General features: G+C 51.0%; 1 protein-coding gene across 2 annotated transcripts; it reads right to left on the minus strand.

The window, feature by feature from the left end:
- TLR2 (toll like receptor 2) lies at positions 1-19,451 on the minus strand. 2 transcript variants are annotated; one of them, XM_058666742.1, is made up of 2 exons: positions 19,279-19,451; positions 1-4,017 (listed from the first exon to the last, which is right to left on the minus strand). In XM_058666742.1, exons 1-2 carry the CDS (start codon positions 19,424-19,426, stop codon positions 1,652-1,654), a joined length of 2,514 nt encoding a protein of 837 aa, XP_058522725.1. In that variant the 5' UTR covers positions 19,427-19,451; the 3' UTR covers positions 1-1,651. The 2 variants fall into 2 exon arrangements, with proteins under 2 accessions (XP_058522725.1, XP_004598527.2); XM_004598470.2 differs by lacking the exon at positions 19,279-19,451 and adding an exon at positions 6,712-6,860.
- Positions 19,452-19,816: the final 365 nt, after the last annotated feature.

Here is a 19,816-nt window from a genome sequence, read left to right on the forward strand (position 1 = left end):
CTTAGCAGGGCCTCCTTCAGAACCCACTGTTTCACCCCAGCACCCTCCTGGGAGTTCAGGCGAGAAACAGCAGCACTGGTTGAGTCCACATGGCCTGCAGCCTGTTAGGCACTTAATGAAATGATATATTTGTGGATCTCTCCTCAAACAGTAGAGTCCCTTATAGCTCTGCTCAGACCCATGACAAAAAAATAACCATTTCCAAGCAATAAGATATAAGGTAGAACATTTACCGGAAAATAATAACCATTTAGAAGCAATACTATGTAAGGGAGAAACGACTTATAGCAACAGAAGAGCAGTAGCTAGCACCTCCTGCAGTCCCCCCTCACACCCCACCCAGGCACCTGCAGGTCCCAGGTTCAGTGAGGAGCTTTGTCATGCTCGCCCCTTCAGAGGGGTTCTAACCGAGGGTGGTACACTCTGGGGTTTGCTTATATTACTGCAAACCCTCAGCGCCCAAGGATGGTGAGACAATCATCCCTACTGCAAGATCAGGAAAACATTTGGGGTGAGGTCCAACATCATGGCCAACATTCCAAATCTACTAAGATAGGTCCTTCCGACCCCAGAGTCCATTCGGCCACAGAACCCCCATCTTGGTTGATACAGAGGCTCGCTTCCTTGCACAATGGTTCCCAGAGTCAGGAGAAAGGCACATAGAACCCTAGATGGCTCTTAGCAAAGAACGATGCGCTGACATTTACTGTGTTTCAATCTTGATGACAAGCATTAACACATGCTAGTGGTATGTATCTTTAAACTCTCGTGTATCAGACTATTTTGAGACATTAAACTTTTTAAAAAAAATTTTAGAAGGAAAAGCAAGGAGGATTTTTTTTTGGAGTTAGAAATATTTTTTCCCAAAGATGAAAAAAAAATAAAACAACAAATGTCAGGGGCAGAGACCGAAAGTAACTAGACACCAATTAGAGCTGAAGCAGGTGCTGAAGGCTGCAGAAGACGTAACGCAGCATGTGGAAGGTTCTTTCCCAGGTCTCCCAAACTCAGTATTCCATTTACGACAGATAGCTTTGTTCTCATGGGAAAACACAATTTAGTGTTCCTTGTCTTCCATGTCCTCTCCCGAGTGACTTTGGCTGAGGAAATCTATTAGGGAGCCGGCCAGACCCTGATTCCCACAAAGGTACCCCCTCTTGGCGTTCTGTCTCCTCTCAAGGTTAATGGGAATCCACAGTTCTTGGTTTCCAAGATGGCATAGCAAGTTGGACTGAATGTCCCCAAAGCTTTCCCTTGGTGCTCTTGAGAGCAAATACAGGGAGAGGTGATGGTTGGATGAGGCAGAGCTCACCCATTGTGGTTACCAGAGAGTCTCTTTACAGAAGGCTGACTGACCTGACCCAGGTATTTGAAATACTCAGTTCATTTGCATTAATTCCCAAAGAAGGGAGCATTTACTATGTTTCATTCAGATATCAGTAATGGGCTTTAGATCATGATCGTCTTGTAGACCCACCATTCTGAATCTGCTGTTTTCATACAAGGTCAAATCTTAACAGTTTCAGTAGTTGTAGTAAGTCAGTCATCAGACAAAAGTGCATTCACATGATTATCATATAATCGTGAAGCCCATTATAACTTGGGCTGTAAGGACCACAACGAAGATCAAGTTTGGCCTTGGCATAGGAACCTAGGACCTGATGGCAGCCCTCAAGTTCACCCAGAACATGGCGTGCTGATCCTCCTCAGAGGGCCACTCCAGGTATGTCCTGGTGTTCATGATCTTGCGCAGCTTGCAGAAGCGCTGGGGGATGGCCTTTTTCTCAATGGGCTCCAGGAGAATAAGAATGGCAGCGTCATTGTTCTCATCAAAGAGGCGGAAATGCGAGAAGTCCAGCTCATACTTGCACCACTCACTCTGCACAAAGTTCTCGGACAGCACAAACACAGTCTTGTGACTCTTCTCAATAGAGTCGATGATGTTATCGATGATCCACTTGCCAGGAACAAAGTCTCGCTTGTGAAGACACAGCCTGAATGGGGGGTTGAAGTTCTCCAGCTCTTGGACCAGAAGGTTCTCCACCCAGTAGGAATCCTGCTCACTGTAGGACACAAACGCGTCATAGCAGATGTCCCTGCTGGGAGCTTTCTTGGGCTTCCTTTTGGCCTGCAACCAGGCCCACATCATCTTGAGGTACCACAGTCCATGCAAACGGTGGCATAGGACCCCTGTGAGCAGCATCAATAAGATGAGGGCACAGCACACGCCAGACACCACGGCTGCCTTGTGGCACTCAGTCACCGACAAGTGCACGTCTTGCACCCTCTGGCCACGCACGTGGGATGGCGAATCACACAGGTAGCCCTCTGGCCAGTCTGTCAGGACCTTGGCCAGTGCTTTCTGCTCCTGCATGAAAGACAGGAACTCACAGGAGCAGATGAAATTGTTGCCTCCGGCTTCCAGAGTCTTGAGCTGCTGGAAGGCCTCTACCTCTTCCTTTGAGAAGGTGTTGATTGTGTTCCTGCTTACCTTCAGCACCAGTAGCATGGGTAAGGAGGCAGCCCCCGGGAGAGTCTTCAGCATATTTCTGCAAATGTACAGTTCCTGCAGCTTTGGCAAAGTCAATGAAAACGAATTGAGGTTGTTGTTACTGACATCTAACACTTGCAGTGTCTGCGGAATGCAGGAGGTCAGACTGTCAATCCGCGTGGTTGATAAGTTCAGACGGGCCAACTTCTCGGGCCACTGACATGAGTCAGGCATAGCGTGGAAACCGTTCCTACTGACGTCGAGATCAGTCAGGTTCCTCAGCGTCAGCAGAATCTCCCCAGTTCTTTCCAACGACGTCAAATGGTTTTGCCTTAAAATCAACGTGTGTAGGGAGGGCCAGGCATTCTCACAGGCTGAATTTTGCAAGTATTCCTCAACCATCAAATTCTCACCAAGATCCAAGTATTCCAATGATCTCAAATGTTGGGAAAATGAACAGGGCACCAGGAAAACCTTGCTGTTTTCTACTGTGACTCTCTTAAGTCTTTCTGTGAGGGAATAGATCGTACTCATATCATAAAATAAGTAGAACTTGGGGATGTGCAGGTTACGTATCGTTAATGTTTCTACTTTCCCTAGATCTTGAATTGTGTCTTTATCAACCACCTGAAAGTCACCAATTCCATTCAGGGTACAGTCATCAAACTCTAATTCTAATAATCCGGTAATGTAAGTCAATAGTTTCAGTACCTCATTACCACTCTCGTCGGTGATCTTCACATTTCTGAATGTGAATTTTGTGATCCGGGGATTCGATTTGGTGACAGTTAGCCCCGAGAAATGGAAATAGTTCAGATCGGTCTCTCTCAGCTCCAGGTGGCCCACAGAACTCAAGAGGTCTGGGAATATGTCCAACAGCAAAGTCGGCCGTCTCATGTTCAGGATCAGGTGAGTGATGTTCTGAATGGACCTCAGGCCCTCAGGCTCATAACCCTGGAGATTGGAGGCATCAACCTCCAGTTCCTCCAGGAAGCTGAGTCCAGCAAAATCCTTCCTCTGAATCTTCATGAAGGTGTTTGGGTTTCCTATGCGAAGGATTCGCAAACATGCAAGGGGAGAAAACAGAGGCGTCTCCCCCAGGGTTCTGTAAGGGTTTCCCAGTAAGTTTAAGAATTTCAAAGAAGAAAGAGGCCTGAACCAGGCAGCTGATAAATTAGATAGGAGATTACTGGCTAAGTCCAAGTGCTCAAGGCTGCTCAAGGAGGAGAAAGAATCTTTGTCGATCGTGTGAATTCTATTGGACGTCAGCCTCAGAGCTCTCAGCTGCACACACCTTTGCAGGTCACTGTGGCCAATAGAGGTGATCTCATTGTTGGACAGGTCAAGGCTTTTGATGGTTCCCACAAGTCCTGATGGAATGGACTGGAAAGATCTGGAGCTCCCATCACAGATGCCAACAGGGTCGCAAGAGAGGAGATCCAAAGACCCTTCCTTGGAGGAGCTGACCATGGCCCCCAGGGCCAACGCTGTCCACAAAGCAAGTGGCATTGTCCAAATGATACGACCTACAAGTGACAGAGATACAGGTAAGCAGCTGTGGTTAATAACGAGGCTGAACTCTGATTCCTGAGCAGTGCTGTTAGGGGCTTTAACACACATGTCACCAAACAGGCAAGGGGATTAAAAAAAAAAAGTGAGCTCTCGGACACATAGCAACGCCAACAAGGATATTGGATTTGCATGAAGTGATTTCAAAACAAAACCATCTGAAAGTTAAGACATGGGTTGAGAGGACCAGTGGCTGGCAAGGCAGAAACGAAGCACACAGCATAAGGAATGAGCTAGACTTAACCATAGGAATTATCAGTCACCTCTTCCTGCACACAACCCTTCTTGTAGGTAAGCTTACCTCTTCGCTTTCGATGCATGGCCATCTCGCAGAATCACATCCCAGCTCTCCAAGGACACCAGTAGCTGAGTGAAGTCGCTGCCCAGTACCAACCCTGCCTGGCACCTACAGCTAACAGGCAGGAAGAGTGTTAGAATCCCAGGCAGAACAAGGTAGCTTTCTGGGTTGGCAGACACTCTGCTTCTCAGACTCTATCTTCCTGTAGAGAGGTGTTGAAATTGCCCTGGACTATTCAGATGAACGGGAGAAACACAGCTGCCTGTACTACAACCATGCAGCCCACCTCTACGCCCCGAATCCAGTGCTCCTCCTTCGCCCCCTGCCTCTGCAGACTTTTGCCTGTATTTGCTCAGGTGACTAACCCTGCCAACACCGTCTAAACTATTTAGCCATAAGAGCGAAATTCTATGGGTAGAACTAATTTTACACAGGCCCAGATACTGAAAGATTCCCAAGGCCTAGGCTGTATCATGTATACCCCACCCCCAGAGAAGGACAAATATAAAGAATTAAAACCTAAGCATGTCTAGGTAGGGCATTTAATTACTCCTAGGGTCAAAATGCTGCTGCCCACACCAGCCTACTGCTATACTTGTCTGCCTTGCTATTTAAGTGGGTCATACATATCCATTCTGGAATTTCCTTATTTCCCTGCTTTGATGAGATAGGCTTGATTATATTTTTTAAAAGCCCATGATTACTTTAAAAATTTTTGGTGCGTTTGGACCTAAAGTGTGCCCTGCTGGTGCCATCGCCACAAACCCCATCTTAGCTTGTCTCCATTCTGCCTCTTTGAATGCAACCTGCACGTGCTAGTCCACTGGGGCTGCTACAACACAATGCCCGAGCGGGCCTAGCGTGCTATACTAAAGGTCCCCACTCCTTGCCTTCTTTCACGTTGGCAGGTGACTTTCCGCCTTAATTTTTCCTATTAATTATAAATAAAATAGATACCCAAAAAAGTAGCTTACATGCTTCTAAAATGTACTGGTAACTATTGGAAAGTTTTGTAAAAGCTTACAAATATAAATGTTCTTTGCTTGGAACAGGAAAAAAACCTAACATAGTAACAAATAAGTCATTTTTGCAACCGTATTTGTTTTATTTCCTCCCAAGTCTGGTCACCCTAACTGCCCTTTGATCTTTAGTGATGATTTTACTAACATAGTCAAGGCTCAGGAAGATCCAAATCCCATCTGTGGAGGTGTGCTCTGGGGCAGCTGTCGGAGAGGATGGCTGGGTGACCCTGGCGTCACAGAGCATTAAGCCGTCGATCTCAACACTGATCTCATAGGAGCTCTGGTTAAAGTCTCCACTACCTCCCTTCTGATCCAGCGATGTGCTAAGACTCTGGGACAACCAAGACAGCCCGAGTTCTTGGTGGGGGAGACCAGAAGAAGTTCCAGGTTCCTAGTTTCATGACCATCACTGCCTTTCAAAAAAAAAATCGACTAAGGTTGAGACACCTACAGCTCCATCTTAGGGTGCCAGGCTTTCAGTTGGCTCTGCTTTTGGTCCCAGCTTCCTGGCAACGGGCAGCCTGGGAGGCAGCAGATGGTGGCTCAAGGAGTTGGCTTGCAACCATACATCAGGGATCCCTGGATTGCCCAGCTTGTGGGCATGAAGCAACACACACAAGCTGTTTTCTCTGCCTCTCAAATTAAAAAAGGAAGAAGAAGAAAAAAAAAAAAATCTCAGCGGCCTGAGTTGTTTACAACCGGAACACTTTCTCTTTGAAAAAGGAAAAACACTTCCTTGACCTGCACTTAAGCATTAAACACCGTGTTCTCATTTACGGATGTGCAGAAGTTATACAAGGGGGATTTCCAAGCATTCCGATTTCAAGCGCTGGACTCTGCTGACATGCTCTAAAATATGCCCTAGGCGGGGACCTCACCCAGGCAAGGTTCAGAGGAAGGAAATCAGACCCCGAGTCTGGAACCTTTCCCGCTGGGGAGGCACGCTGACGTGCAGGAAGAACTAACCGCCCCTGCTCCAGCCGCACGGCCACCTGGTGGGCTCGGCAGAAGCACCCAAGCGACCATTCCCACCCCCGGGACCCCAGTGAGACCGGGCGGGACGCGTGGCCCCACTACGCTTGTGGAAATCGGGCCGTGAAGGCTCTGTCCCGGGCTGGGTGGGCGAGCATCTCTGAGGCGCCCGCTTCCCTTCCCGGAGGGCCGACCCCAGTCGGACCGGGTCTTGAGCTCGGCCGTCCCCGTCGCGCCGCAAGCTGCGTGAGGAGAAGAGGCGCCCGGTTGCGGGTGCACCCGCTGGCGAGTGCGTGACCCGGCCCGGGAACCGGGATGCACAGCCCGGCGGCGTGCGCGCGCCTGTCCCCACGACGTACCTGGGGACTGCACAGAACAGCTGCAGCCTGGGGGCCGGCCCTCCCTGGGTCAGAGCCCGCAGCGAAGCGGGGTGTTCCGCGCGGCGCCCTCTCCTTCTGGCGCTCTGGGTCCCCGGGGTGCGCGCCGTGGTGCCCGGCCTCCCACGCGCCCCGGTGCAGCTGACCCAGCCCTCCCCGGAGCCGCCCCTGCGGGAGGGCTCGTCAGATGATAGGCGACCCGGACCCACCCCACCCCCTACCCCGCCCCCGGAGGTGCTTTGACCCCTGCCCGGTGCCAGGCCGAGGCGGAGGAGGGTGCTGGGTGCTTGGTGGGGGCATGCCGGCAAGGAAAAGAGAACCGAAATAGGAGAGGCCCCATGTGGGATTTCCCAGGGCAGTGTAGTGGGGTTCAGTGCCCAAAACGGTATTCTCGCGAAGCTTTGGGTCATTCTGAGCCTCATACATCACCTGTCGGTCCTCATTTCCACTCCAGACTTTTCTCCATGCATGGAAGCTCCAATCCAAGTTTTAGGATTGAGCTTCTCTCACGCGTGCCCCTGTTTTATCCAGGATTTATCTCCATCCCCCAAATTTGAGGCTGGAAGTAATTTTCACCCAGCACTGTCCAGACCAATACAGCAAGATTTTGCCTGAGAAAAGATCAACAGCCCCACTGTCCCACCCCTCCACGTCCCGTGCTATCGTAGCCCTGGGTGCACCACAGGGCTCCAACAGGCTCTGTTAACTGTCACACATCAGCTGAAGTCCTGCGTGAGGCGTTACATCGCTGGAGTAATTCCACTTGATCTTCACAAACTGAGATCCGGAGCCCAGCCTGTCTCCTGCTCCTCCTTCACTCAGAGCACAGAGGACGGACCAGAGCTGAAACCAGAATGCTGCCCTAAATTGGGGGTTCTTTCTCCTACGTTGTTTCACATCCCCAGTTCTTTCGACTCATTCAGGCGTTCTCTCGCAGGGGCTGATCACTGGCTTTGCTGCAAACACACTGATGACAGAGAGATCCAAGGAGGAAAAGCCTACAGATTATCAGAGCGACTGTGTTTGCCTAGGCGACCCCACGCATGAAGCGGCAAATTCAAAGACGACCCACGTGTTGGGGCTTAATTTCCTAGTGGAGGAGGGAGGGGGAAGCGAGCAGTTACAGGCAATTTGAGAAGGGTAGTAAATGACTTTCAGAGGGAGAACAGAAGTGCCTCTGGGCTGTAGGTGTGGCAGTTGGTGTTCAGCCCCCCTGGTGAGGTGAGTGAAACCTCTGGTTTGTGCCGCTTCAGGAGGAAGATTCGAAGACAACTCCGTTCCTCTCTGGCAGATCATGTATATAAATATATATTTTTTTCACCTGAATCTCACCCAAAAAATGCATGAATAATAGTTCCGATATTATCACCCCCTCTGTTCAAGTGGTCAGAAAACTTGCCAGAGCCACCAGCTAACAGCTGAGGGAGGCTCAGGATACATGCTCACATGTTGCCTGGTGACCAGAATGTTCTCTGAGAAGGGCACAGGTGGATGGTGATGTTGTCGAGTGAACCTCAGAGAGAGACAGTTTAGCGACACCTAACCCAACAGTCCTATTTTGGCCATCTAATTCCTGTAATTCTATGCCTTTTTACATATTTTGTAAGTTAAACACATCCATCAGGTAGCACGTAAAGAAAGTCGGTCATCCGCAGATCTCTTAGCACCCAGTCCATTCTGGGTCAATTTCTTCTGCCAGTTTTGAAAACTGCTGCTCAATGCTGTTTTTGAAGAAGCAGCAGGAAACTGCTAGAGCTACATGGCACCAAGTTCTGAAAACACAGCATTTCATTCAAGTGAAGGCTTCTTTTGGAAAACAAGAATATTTGCAACTCAGAGCCTGCACGTGGAGAATTTTTAGGGTGTGGCACAGGTCTCTTCTCATTTCTTCTGTCTTCCCCAGCTGGCAGAGGTGCTGCGGGAGGCTGCTGCTGGCTCACAGTTTCTCTTCCCACCCTCCACCTCCCACCCCACACCCCATCTCAATGTGGAACTCCCATCACCCCGTTTGATGGTACTTATGGGAGGCGGGGCATTGGGTCTGTGATCGGGTCATGAGGGAGGAGTCCTGGTGAATGAGATTAGCCCCTTGAAAACAGACCTCAGAGCTCCCTGTCTGTTCCGCCACCATGGGAGGATACAGGAAGAAGGCCATTGTGTAGGAACTAGGAACCTGGTCCTCACCGGCCACTGAAGCCTTTCCCTCTCCAGGCTCCAGAATCATGAGAAATCAGCTCCTACAGTTTACAAGCTGCCAGACTCCAGAATGGCACCAACAGCGGCATGTCCTACACCTGCTGGCCGTGGGTATGAGACCAGGAGCCACTCCTGTAGCTAGCTGTCTAGCCAGAGCATCCAAGGCCTTGACATGTTGCTCCTAGGAAAAGACAAGGACTCCCAAGGGCAGATGCAGTGTTATTTTCAGCTTCCCAAGTCTTCAGTTGCTGAAAGCACAATGGAGTTACTCACCAGAGACCGTGTTGTTTTCCCGTTTATTCACAAAGACAATGAAAGCATCTGGTCCTAACACATATGTGAAAATAGAACTATCTTTTGTTGAGTTCAATCAAAGGTTATAATGCTAAGATCTCATCAGCCCAGTGCCTGGGTAACGCTGGCTTGGACTGTGTTGTTTCTGTGGCTTCTTGGGTCTTCCAGGCTTTCTAGCCAGTTGTTACATGTTAAGTAAAAACAGTATACATAAACAAAGATCAAGCCTGGTAAGAACAAGCAATGTTTTCCAGAACTTGGAGGCGCTTTTATAGCCAGCTCTGGGTGCACAGGCTTTGCCATCACACCCTATGAACTGAATGCCTTATTTTTTCTTCAGCCCTCCAGTTCATTAAGTTCCGGGTATCCTGGTGATTTTATTGGAGAGCTATTTACTGATGAGCTATTGAGCAGACAGATCTTGGCAGTTTGAACCATGAATTGCTGTAGTTCATGTAAAAGCAAGCATCTCCTTAAAGGTCTGTCATGGAGGAAATTTTCACAGCTAATCCCTGTTGTTGTTGTTGTTAAAGGTCTCTGGCCTGATGTGTCCCTGAGCCCTCAGCCATCCCATTCTCCGTCTTCCTGAAGCACACAGCCCTCCAGTTCCACCTCCAGCAACTGATCTGCAAATCCCACTTTTAAGTTACTTTGGCTTTCTTTCTCTCCTTTTTTTATATATAAAAAAATTATTGTTACTGAAAAGGTAGATACACCGAGAAGAGGTGAGACAGAAAGGAAGAGCTTCCGTCCAATGATTCACTCACCAAGTGGCAGCAACAGCTGGAGCTGAGCCAATCCAAAGCCAGGAGCAAAGAGCCTCTTTGGGGTCTCCCACACGGGTGCAGGGTCCCAAGGCTTTGGGCCGTCCTCGACTGCTTTCCAGGTCACAAGCAGAGAGCTGAATCAGAAGCACCACAGACAGAGGCCTGAGCTGCTTCACCACAGCACCAGCCCCTATTTCAGCTCTCTTCACACTAGTGTTTCCACAAGGAACCTGGGATTGAAGCCACCCTCTGCTTCTTTCCATCCCAAGTGAAGAGTAGTGCCTCCCACTTCCACACACTTGAGCAAACCTGAAAGATGAACCAAAACCTCCCAAAGTCAACTGCTTCATTTGTCAGCCCAAATAGTTAACCCACATTTGTGACAGGCTTCTTGGTTAACATCTCTTGGGATTAAAAACATCAACATTACATTTAGAAAGTCTGGGGCCGGTGTGCTGTGGCATAACCAGTAAAGCCACTGCCTGCAATGCCTACATCCCATATTGGCACTGGTTGAAGTCCAGGCTGCTCCATTTCTGATCCAATGGCCTAGAAAAGCAGCAAACGACAGCCCAAGTGCTTGAGCTCCCGCACCCAGATGGGAGACCAGAAATAAGCTCTTGCCTCCTGGCTTCAGCCTGGCCCAGCCCCTGCCATGGCTTTTCTTAAAGTGAAGTTGATTTCTTCATCTGTTTCCAGACCAAAGTCTTGGTTGTTATTATCAGATTGACAGCTTAATTATTCCTTCACAGGAGAGCCCTACAGGGCAGTGGCAGTGGAACAAGACAAAAAAGACCCCGCTCTTCCTCCTGGCCCTGTCGTTGGCTGACAGTTGGTTGTTTGGGCTTCCTTTTACACTGTGAGACTATGTTGGCTAATGCACTCTGTGAAAGCAGATCTTACATTGGCAAGTGCAGCACTGATATAAGAAACTGACATGATCATCCCAGCTATTGTTCGCTGTCTCTTTCCTGGAAACTTTCATCATTGACTGTGCACGCCATCGCATTTGGCCATTGCCATCCCACACCTGAACCCAAGTTTGTCACCCCAAAGCCCGTGCCACTAACTGTGTCCCTAGCAATACCTCCTGGAGGTTCTGATTGCATGCCCCAGGGTAGCACCGGTGTTCAAATACATGTGAAGCCCTGTTTTCCTTCTCCTGTCCCACAGATTCCATCTAGAATGAGAAGCCTAATCACAACCCACTCATGATTCTAGAAAAAATCTGATGGTGAAGACTGGTCTTCCTAAATCTTAAATCTGCTACAGTCTACCAACTCCCAGTTAGAAGTCACCAAGTTGATGGGGATGTGTATCTAATGAGAATTACATTGCTGTAACTCTATCTCTAGTAAACTAAGAAAAATCTATTGAAATCTCTTTACCAGTCGAATTACTGGTAAATCTTTGTGGGTGGCACAACAGACTGGGCATGTGTTGTCAACTTCCTCATAGAGGCAGCACAATGACTCAGTCCCTTGGGCATGAACCACATGGCCGTGCATTGTGCGGATCCCATTCTATTATAGCAACACAATTGGGTTCATTGTACTCGTCAGGGTCACAGACAAGAATACTGCCAGCTTTGTAGAGGGCCATCCACCCGGCAAGGAGGAATTCCCCAAAGGATGTACCATGATGGTTTCTGACATGTGTCCATATCCGCCATGGCCAGCAAAGTTGCTGTCCTCTTCATGATTATGTAGACAGTCACACTTGGCCCCAAACATATCCAAGTACAACCGCTCTAAAATTTTTAGTAACTTTTTGCACTAATATTTCGTTAAGGAATCTGAATTTTTCTTTTAAAGACTTGCTATGTTTAAGAGAATTTGACCTAGAACAGACTTGTAATTCCAACTTAAAATGTGTGTAGTGTCCCACCAAATCCCAACAGCCTGCATTCATGGATTCAACCAGTCACACATCAGAAAATTCCAGAAAGTTTCTAAAAGCAAATCCTGAATTGACCATACACTGACCACTACACTGAATCCAGGGGAAGGGAGTGTTACAGCCACCCACTGTCTCCCAGGTCCTGGTCTCTTCCCAGGCCTTGTTGTTTGAGCATCACTTTCACATACACCTGGTTTGCCCCACCAATCGGTTCTGCATCTGTTGACAAAACCAATCCCAGATCAAAAAGATTTAGAAAAAATCACCCCTATCTGATGGGACACCTGCACTCCTAAACTGAGCAGCTGCTGGCTTGTACTGTCATTATTCCCCACATGATACAGTGTTGACAACTGTTTACAAAGCATTGATAGCTAGGCAATATAGCATAATAATCTTTACATAGCATTTATATGGTATTAAGCATTCTAAGTGAACTGGGGCTTGAAACCTGCGGCTTTCTATCTACATGGCGTCCTGGAATCAACGGCTCATCCCCGCCCCGCTGTTAACACAGAGGTAGTCCACTGGACTTTGTTTACGTTTGCAATTTTAAGCTGAAAACCTTCTGTTCGTACAAATAAATATTGAAATAGTTATGTTACATGTTGAAACGTGTAAGAGAACTTCAAGTCCACTGCCTTTACAAGTGTATCCATTATATAATCATTATTCAAGAACTCGGGAGAATTTTAAATCAGACAACAGAGATACTATAGAAAGGAAATCAAATCTATTACCTTTATAAATGCAGTTCAAAATAGTTAGAAGTTTACTTAACTGTGTAAACAAGACCAAACATAAGTAAAAGTAATGTTTAAAGTAATGTTTGCATTTTGAGGGAGTTATAGACAGCCAATGAAACTTGACAGCTTCAGGATGCACACGTTTTAAAAAGTGTAAATTTAGGGGCCCAGCGGCGTGGCCTAGCGGCTAAAAGTCCTCGCCTTGAATGCGCCGGGATCCCATATGGGCGCCGGTTCTAATCCCGGCAGCTCCACTTCCCATCCAGCTCCCTGCTTGTAGCCTGGGAAAGCAGTCAAGGACGGCCCAAAGCTTTGGGACACTGCACCTGCATGGGAGACCCGGAAGAGGTTCCTGGTTCCTGGCATCGAATCGGCACAGCACCGGCTGTTGCAGCTCACTTGGGGAGTGAATCATCGGACGGAAGATCTTCCTCTTTGTCTCTCCTCCTCTCTGTATATCTGGCTTTCCAATAATAATAAAATCTTTAAAAAAAAGTGTAAATTTAGTCATTCAAATATGAAATCATAAATCTAATGCTTCATTTTTTATTCTACAGACAAAACTTTTCAACTTCTAAACAGAAACAAAAACAGCAGCCAAGGGGTGCATGGGCTTTGTGGTACAGTGAGTAAAGTCGGTACCCACAATGCCAGCATGCTAGATGAAAACTGGATCGAGGCCTAGCTGCTCTGCTTCCAGTCCAGCTCCCTGCCGATGCACCTGTGAAAGCAACAGAAGATGGCCCGTGTGCTTGCGTCCCTGCACCCACCCACGGGGGATTCCTGGCTGAGTTCCAGTCTCCTGTTGGAGATTACTAGGGGCTAAAAGAGTGGGTAGAAGTTCTCCTCCCCCCCCCCAAAAAAAATAGTTCTCTTCCTGGTTCACCCTCTTTTTCTGTCATTCTGCCTTTCATGTAAACAAAAACAAAGGCATATGCATATATTTAAAAATATATATATAGCTATATATCTTTATCTGTATATAGACATATAGATATAACAACAGAGCAGTCAACTTTGACCAGGTTAAATGTGTCCCTAAAGGAAGAGCAGTGCCAAGTGCTTCCTTCCTCCTCCACATCCCTGCCCGTCCTCCAGCCACCATTGGTCACAGCTAGTCACAGAGTCTCAGCCATGGCTTCCAGCGTGTTGCTGTTCCATTCACTGGCTCAGCTCCAATGGTGTTTACATCATTTCCCATTTAACAAGTCCTGCCCAAGGAGACCACACAGACCTAACTCGTGCCAAACCCAATCAAAAGGATGAGATGAAATCTACTTTTCTAATTGTCTCATGGTAGTCCACAGAGAGCCATAAACCTGGCCCTTTGATCAAATGTGATAAATCACTTGACCGGCACTTCCCCTAGCTTTCCATAAGCAAACCAGTTCTTCTGGGGCTCTGAGCTCAGGCCCCTGGGGCCGTGAACAGAGCATCCTTAGGCCCTGCTATCTCTGACACTGTTTGCTGGCCTCTTAGTTGCTTCCTCTTCTGCAAACCTTGCCACCTGCTCACAGTGTTTCTCTTCCTAAGGTCATCTGGAATCCCAGAAGACCTTGGCAATCACTAGCATGCCCTACCCCAGCCCCTGGCGTCTCAGACCCTCCAGCCTACTCTGGCAGTACTTACTGATCCTCACACATGCGGTCCACTCACTCCAACTTCCTGCACCTGAAGCAGATTCTATGGTCCTTGCTTGCTCCCACCGCCTTTCATCTCCAGCAGATGTACTTGGTGAATGCTGGGGCTCACCGGGCAAACACTCAACAGATCCCATGGTGTCTCATTCTCTCTGCATCATCTGGGCACTCACACTTGGCCCTTCAGGGTTGCTCCTGGCACCAGGAGAGGGGACCCACCACCCTCTGATTGGGAAGACTCGAGCCTTGGGTGTTGACATCAGGCAGCGTAAGCGTGAACTCTAGCTACTCAGCGCACTGGAGCAGGAGCAGCCACGGTGAGAAGACCTGCCGCAGGGAACTCATGCCAGGCTCTCCCTCCCTAGCTTCAGAAAGCCCTTGCCAGCTTCATAATCTTTACCACACCCTGACCCAAACCCAAGACTCTTTACCAGCCATGCTGCCAAGTTCAAGGTTGGAGGAGAGGCTGTCCTGTCATCCCTCCACTCTGTATCTCTCTTCCTGCACTTCCACATGAAAACAGCTGCTGCCATCTTATACAGTGCAGGTAAACACTCCCCCACTCCCCTGGGAAAACACGCCAAGCACTCCTACCCTACTACCAGCCACTTCCAAAGCCCTCCGAGGAAGGGTTTCCACAGCCACTGCTGTATGTTGCCCTTTAATCTCAAGCTCTCAAACCTGAAGGACTGCCCCTGCCTGCCTCCCCAGAAGAGCCAAGGTTCTGGGTTACTGCTGCTAGACGCAATTCACCACTCACCCCTTCACCAAGCCCTCTGCCTCCTCCACGGTCCTCCAGCCACGGCAAGCCTAGCCACCTCACATCCTCTTCTGGGCGGGGGGAGGGGAAAGTGAAAGCCATCTGGATAAATCCCTTCAACTTCCTCCTCTTACACTCTTACCCAAACCGTGCCCGGCTTCTCACCTGCCACAGGAGAAGAGCAAAGCTGTCCCGGCCACTGTCTACACGCGCTGTCACCACCCCTGCCTGCTCTCAGCTCTCTGACCCTCCGCCCTCACCGCGGCGCTGCTGCTGGCATTGGCACAGACTCAGGTCTGGTCCGTTGGTCTCTTTAAAAGACAAGCAAGAAGATGATATTCGGCCTAGCAGATGAGCTGCTTGGTAGGATGCCCGCGCCCCGTGTCATGGTGCCTGGATTTGCTTCTGCTCCAGCTCCTTCCTCTGCCTTGCTGCCAGCGGTAGATCATGAGAAAACTCAAGTGAATGAGTCCCCACCACCCGCGTGGGAGACCCGGATGGAGCCATCAGCTCCCAACTTTGGCCCACTCTAGCCACTGCAGGCATTTTTGAAGAGAGTGAACCACATGATGGGAACTCTGAAATAACAATCCAAAATGAACCAAACAAAACAATAGCAAAACATAGTCTCGTCCCCCTAAACTTCTCCTAGTCTGTCATTGGCCATCACAGCCCAGCTCCTTGGCAGAGTTTGTGTTTACTGCCTCTAACCCTGCCCTCTCTCCTGGCTTTCGCTCTGTTCCAGTCTGGCCCCTGGGTTCTTTCCAAATGGCCCTTGGCAAGCTCAGCCAGACCGCTGCCTCACCGACTCTCCCAGACATGTTTTAATTCTCACCATCCAACCTGGGAGAGGGAATATCACCGCTCAGCACACCGTCTTTCTTTGTTAAAATGATTTTATTTGGAACTGGCATTGTGGTGTGTTGGGCAAAGTTTCTGCCCATGATGCCAGCACCCGGTATGGGCACCAGTAAGAGCCCTGGCTGTCACACTTCCAATCCAGCTCCCTGCTAATGGCTGAAGGAAGGCGGGAGAAGATGGTCCAAGTGTTTGGTCCCCTGCCAACTACCTGGGAGACTGGCTTTAGCCTGGTCCAGCCCTGGCCATGGCAGCTGTCTGGGGAGTGAACCAGAGGATAAAATCAATCAATCAATCAATCCTCATGAAAAATTGGCTTATTTATGTGAAGGACAGAATCTCTCTGGGAGAGAGAGAGAAACACACAGAGAATACTCACATATGTTGTTCCCTCCCGAAGCACCTAGAGCAGCCCAGCAATGAACGGAACTGGAGCCAGAAGTCTAGAAGTCACTCCACATCTTCCGTGTGAATGATGTGGACTTAAGCCATCACTGCTGCCTCCCAGGGTCTGCCTTAGCAGGAGGCTGGGGTAGGGAGTGAAGCCGAGACTCAAACCCCGGCTCCTGGATACAGGAGGCAGGCATTGCACCTGCTGTGCCAACCGCCTACCCTCACCTTCAATGACACATGGCTTTCCCTGGCATTCATGACCCACACACTTAGTTTGCCTTTTCAAATCTTCTTTTGAAGCTTCTATTCTTCTGTCCCATATCCCAAGTCCATGGCCACCTCCCATGGATGTTTTCTACTTTCCCTCTGCTCTGCCAGTAACTTAAACAAAAAAAATTTATTTATTTTTATTGGAAAGGCAGATGTACAGAGAGGAGAGACAGAGAGGAAGATCTTCCATCCGATGGTTCACTCCCCAAGCGGCTGCAATGGCTGGAGCTGAGCCAGTCTGAGACCAGGAGCCTCTTCTGGGTCTCCCACATGGGTGCAGGTTCCAAAGGCTTGTTCCTGGCGTGTTCAGGACGAGGACTTTAGCTGCTATACTATTGTGCCGGGCCCTCTGCCAGTAACGTTTAAACTGAAGTCTTCTGTCCAGACATCTTGTGCAAGTTTCACACCTCAACAGCAACTGCCTGCTGGAGACACCTGCCTACTTGGGCATCTCGGGGCTGGTGCCCACCACATGTCCCAACCTGAATGCAGGAGACTTCCTGCTGAGGCTCCTCGAGTGCTGGGCATCTCGGGACATGGCACCCCTTCCACCCAGATGTGTTGGCTTGCCTCAGCATTCAGCTCTGTTCCTAAGGCCACTGCCTTCCTGCCGGCTCACACTCCATTTCCCTCAGGCTTGGGTTCATCAACCTTGCACTGTACCCAGAGCCTCTCCCAACTCACTAACGCACAGCGGGAGTCACCTTCATCAACTCTACCATCACCAAAATGTTCATCCCCACCACTAGCCACCCTATCCTCACCAACAGCCCCCTCCCCACCACCAACCCCATCCCCACCACTAGCCACCCCATCCCCACCACCAGCTCCATCCCCACCACTAGCCACCCCATCCCCACCACCAGCCCCATCCCCACCAGCCGCCCCATCCCCACCACCAGCTACCCCATCCCTACCACCAGCCCTATCCCCACCACCAGCCCCATCCCCACCACTAGCCACCCCATCCCCACCAAAGGCCCATCCTCACCACCAGCCACCCCATCCACACCACCAGCCCCATCCACACCACCAGCCCCATCCCCACCAGCCACTCCATCCTCACCACCAGCCCCAGCCTCACCACCAGCCACCCCATCCCCACCACCAGACAAAGCCTCACCAACAGCCACCCCATCCTCACCAACAGCCCCAGCCTCACCACCAGCCCCATCCCCACCACCAGCCCCAGCCTCACCACCAGCCCCATCCCCATCAGTCACCCCATCCTCACCACCAGCCCCAGCCCCACCACCAGCCATCCCATCCCCACCACAGCCCCATCCCCACCACTAGCCACCCCATCCCCACCAATAGCCCCATCCCCACTACCAGCCCCATCCCCACCAACAGCCCCATCCCCACCAACAGCCCCATCCACACCACCAGCCTCATCCCCACCAGCCACCCCATCCTCACCACCAGCCCCATCCCCACCACCAGCCACCCCATCCTCACCACCAGCCCCAGCCTCACCACCAGCCCCATCCCCACCACCAGCCACCCCATCCCCACCACCAGCCCCATCCCCACCAGCCACCCCATCCTCACCACCAGCCCCCCATCCCCATCAGCCACCCCATCCTCACCACCAGCCCCATCCCCACCACCAGCCACCCCATCCCCACCACCAGCCCCAGCCTCACCAACAGTCCCATCCCACCACCAGCCCCATCCCACCACCAGCCACCCCATCCTCACCACCAGCCCCCCATCCCCATCAGCCACCCCATCCTCACCACCAGCCCCATCCCCACCACCAGCCACCCCATCCCCACCACCAGCCCCAGCCTCACCACCAGCCCCATCCCATCACCAGCCACCCCATCCCCACCACCAGCCCCATCCTCACCAACAGCCCCATCCCCACCAGCCACCCCATCCTCACCACCAGCCCCCCATCCCCATCAGCCACCCCATCCTCACCACCAGCCCCATCCCCGCCACCAGCCACCCCATCCCCACCACCAGCCCCAGCCTCACCAACAGCCCCATCCCACCACCAGCCCCATCCCACCACCAGCCACCCCATCCTCACCACCAGCCCCCCATCCCCATCAGCCACCCCATCCTCACCACCAGCCCCATCCCCACCACCAGCCACCCCATCCCCACCACCAGCCCCAGTCTCACCACCAGCCCCATCCCATCACCAGCCACCCCATCCCCACCACCAGCCCCATCCTCACCAACAGCCCCATCCCCACCAGCCACCCCATCCTCACCACCAGCCCCCCATCCCCATCAGCCACCCCATCCTCACCACCAAAATGTTCATCCCCACCACCAGCCACCCCATCCCCACCACCAGCCCCCCATCCCCATCAGCCACCCCATCCTCACCACCAGCCCCATCCTCACCAACAGCCCCATCCCCACCAGCCACCCCATCCTCACCACCAGCCCCATCCTCACCAACAGCCCCATCCCCACCAGCCACCCCATCCTCACCACCAGCCCCCCATCCCCATCAGCCACCCCATCCTCACCACCAGCCCCATCCCCACCACCAGCCACCCCATCCCCACCACCAGCCCCAGCCTCACCAACAGCCCCATCCCACCACCAGCCCCATCCCACCACCAGCCCCATCCCCACCACCAGCCCCAGCCTCACCAACAGCCCCATCCCACCACCAGCCCCATCCCACCACCAGCCACCCCATCCCCTCTACCACCGGCACCACATGCCAGAGACATCTCTCACTCCTCCCTCAACGCACGTACCGAGCTTTGTGCACGCTTCCTTCGCAGTCTGTAACTCTTCTTGTAACTGTCCTCCCACGCGTGCGCTCACTGCCTGGCTCTCACCAGGCAATACACAGGAACTCCGTTCAGTTTTATGCATTATTGCCTCTTCAGTGCTTGCTCTCATGCCATTGGTGAATAAGCAAAAACTAGTGCAAAGCCAAATGCTCCACAATGGGACACAGCAGAGAATGTGAAGGCGAATTGGATGAACGCCATCATCAAGTTGTGGGTGAAGCAATAGGAGGCAACTCCTGCTGGGACCCCTTCTATAGCCGAGGTCACTGCTTGTGGTCTTGGTCTTGTGTGTATTTTTATTCCATTCACGGATCTGGGAGGCAGGTGGAATATGCGTTTTGAGCCAAGGAGGCTCAGAAGAGTTCAGAGACTTTCCAAGTGTCCCCAACTTTCTCGTTTTAGAACCCATGCAGCCCACAGGTCACTGGATCCTTCGCTGACCCACTTCTCATGCTGCCTAATCCTATGAGAATATGACTCTGTGATAATGTGATCAGAG

Source organism: Ochotona princeps, chromosome 7 (assembly GCF_030435755.1).
Source record: "Ochotona princeps isolate mOchPri1 chromosome 7, mOchPri1.hap1, whole genome shotgun sequence".
Taxonomy (NCBI): domain Eukaryota; kingdom Metazoa; phylum Chordata; class Mammalia; order Lagomorpha; family Ochotonidae; genus Ochotona; species Ochotona princeps.

Bases quoted from the DNA above. Each gene is read 5' to 3' on its own strand.
- TLR2 (XM_058666742.1), bottom strand. From the start codon at position 19,426: ATGAGAGCAAGCACTGAAGAGGCAATAATGCATAAAACTGAACGGAGT. The intron at 4,018-19,278 runs GTACGTGCGTTG...TGTCACTTGTAG, and splicing joins GGAAGCGTGCACAAAGCTCG to GTCGTATCATTTGGACAATG.